We start from the raw sequence: 2,410 nt of genomic DNA on the forward strand, positions 1-2,410 counted from the left end.
AGAGAAAGAGAAAGAGACAGAGACAGAGACAGAGAAAAGAGAGAGAGAGAGAGAGAGCAAAAAAAAAACACGAGCTTCAGTCACAAATCTCAGACACGTTCTCAGAGAGACAGAGAGAAAGAAAAAAAAAGAAAATCACAGACAATCAGAGAGAAAGACAGAGACAGAGAGAAAAGAAACAAACAAACACACAGACACTCAGATTCACAGACAGAGACACAGACAAAGACACAAAAAGAAAAAGAGAAATTCAGACAGACAATCAGAGAAAACAGAAAAAGAAAACTAGTCTTGCTAGTCGTCAGACACAGTGAGCTCAAGGTATGTGCTAGATGTTCACACAATGAGCTCGAAATTGTGCTGGTTGTTGAGCACAGTGAGCTCCAACCTTGAACTGCACTTGCTGGTTGCGATTCACACTTCACTCACAATTTTATTCTGAGAGTAAAAACAGTGGGGAACTGCTTGTTTTATTGGGCAAAAAGCTGGTCCTTATATAGACAAATTTGGTGGCTATACTACTAGTTTCTCGTACTTAAAGTTGTAACTTTAGTTCGATAGTACCAAGTCACACGGTATCTTTGGTCAAAAGTAAATATTCATAACTCTAGTTGGTATAATGATGAGTCAGCAAGAGCTGTGTATGGCCATGGGTCAGGTGACCCTTGATGACTCAGCTAGACAAGAGTGAGAAATGATTACATATTGTGTACATATGTTTGTGAAATCTGTGGCTGATGAATTATTGGGCATAATGACATAGGCGCGTTTAGTGATTTGTAAGCTTTCCCACAGGGTAACCTTACGCAAACATATTTTTCACAGTCACCTGATATGTGTGAGAATCTTCTGAGTCATCTCATGGCTGACTAAGCAAAACTCATCGCAGAATTAAATGTACAAAAATATTCAGTCCGCTCGCGTACAAACTCGTAAAAGTGAAAAAAGCGAAAAATATTCCCTTAGCCTCAGTCTGACTTCAGTCATAGAGAAAATGATTTCATAGGGTATAGGGCTCATAGGAGAGTGTTAGTCATCCATGCACCGAACCAGTTTGGTGCAGGTCACCACTCGCGTGGTTTGCGCTTACGCCGCGTAGGGCCATGTGTTTTTCGCCTAGATACGCTTAGATCTAGAAAGTTTGCTGTGAGTGCTGTGAGCACTGTGGGAACTGTCGAAAATGTTGACGTCTGTGATGAAATTTGTGGTTGACTGATGAAATAGCAAGCTATGGATGGTAAATACGACTATCATGAGGCCTACTACCGAATCATCCAAGCCATCCAAGAGCCATTCGATCAGACATGGGCGGATTCATTACTTGAGTGGTGGAATATGTATGTATTATTTGTATTGATCTGTCACACGTTGCTGAGTTCTCGCAAAGGTTGTTTGGCGACAAGGCAGGTATACCAGTCTTTGACGTTAGTGATGATGACAACGAGAAGAAGAAGATTTGATCAGCATGCAAAAACAGTTTGCAAGTTGTGAAGCGCGACTTAAGGTTCGTTATTTTTAATAAATGATATTTTGCTAATGTCTATTTCAGTCCGTATCTTCAGACGCGCAAGGTAGTACCCTACCTTCCGATCCTGGCTCTGATACATCTGTGATCAATATGACTTCGACTCCTGCCACTACGCCGCCTCCCATTGAAGAACCTGCACCTGTCCAGCAAAAGCCATCCCCAAGCCACGTCCTATCATACCAACTTCTCAGCACAGTGGTGACTCCGAATGTGGATGCTGAGCTCCACCTCGCACCCTCCCTTTGGCACCCATCCCATCGGGTTCAGGCACTAGCGATGCACTGCCTCACACCCTCCCTTTGGCTCCCATCCCATCTGGCTCAGGCACTGGCACCCGAACATCTAAGAAGCGTGGCAGGACTAATGTGATGGAGTCCAATGATGAGAGCTCACTGACAGAAAATGATTCAGATGTCCCTGCCCCATCGATGCACCAAGAAGGGCAAGGGCAAGGCTACCACCACCACCACCACCACCACAGCAAGAGGAAACGCAAGGGCCGGAATAGACTTTAGTACGTGCTTGATGTCCCTTGGGTTATTTGACTGACTATGTGGTTTTTAGCACTGCGGCATCATATTCCTGTTTCCTTGCTATCATCGCATCACAGCTTCAAACGGACTCAGCATTTTTCGTTATGATGCACGACTACTGGACAGACTCTCACTCGCAATTGCACTGGTCATTTCATGTTGCATCACACATACCTGTATTTCACATGTTTCCATGCTCAAATTTGTCGTCTACTACATGCTTGTACGGTACTGCAATGATATGTGCTTATACAACACGAACAGTCTGGTGAGGTGTGATAAGGTGCCAGCAAGTACTAGCAGGTGCTAAGGTCTACAGCATGCGGCTTTTCATCCATCAAATGATCTC

General features: G+C 44.0%; 1 protein-coding gene across 1 annotated transcript; it reads left to right on the forward strand.

The window, feature by feature from the left end:
* Positions 1 to 1,230: 1,230 nt before the first annotated feature.
* Positions 1,231 to 2,036, forward strand: HD556DRAFT_1451965 (uncharacterized protein; the record flags this gene model as incomplete). The annotated part of the gene is made up of 5 exons (XM_041308066.1): positions 1,231 to 1,337; positions 1,388 to 1,424; positions 1,478 to 1,504; positions 1,550 to 1,893; positions 1,940 to 2,036. The coding sequence occupies 5 exons, from the start codon at positions 1,231 to 1,233 to the stop codon at positions 2,034 to 2,036; spliced, it is 612 nt and encodes a 203-aa protein (XP_041151768.1).
* Positions 2,037 to 2,410: the final 374 nt, after the last annotated feature.

This window comes from Suillus plorans, assembly GCF_016647745.1.
Source record: "Suillus plorans strain S12 chromosome Unknown HD556scaffold_176, whole genome shotgun sequence".
Taxonomy (NCBI): Eukaryota; Fungi; Basidiomycota; class Agaricomycetes; order Boletales; family Suillaceae; genus Suillus; species Suillus plorans.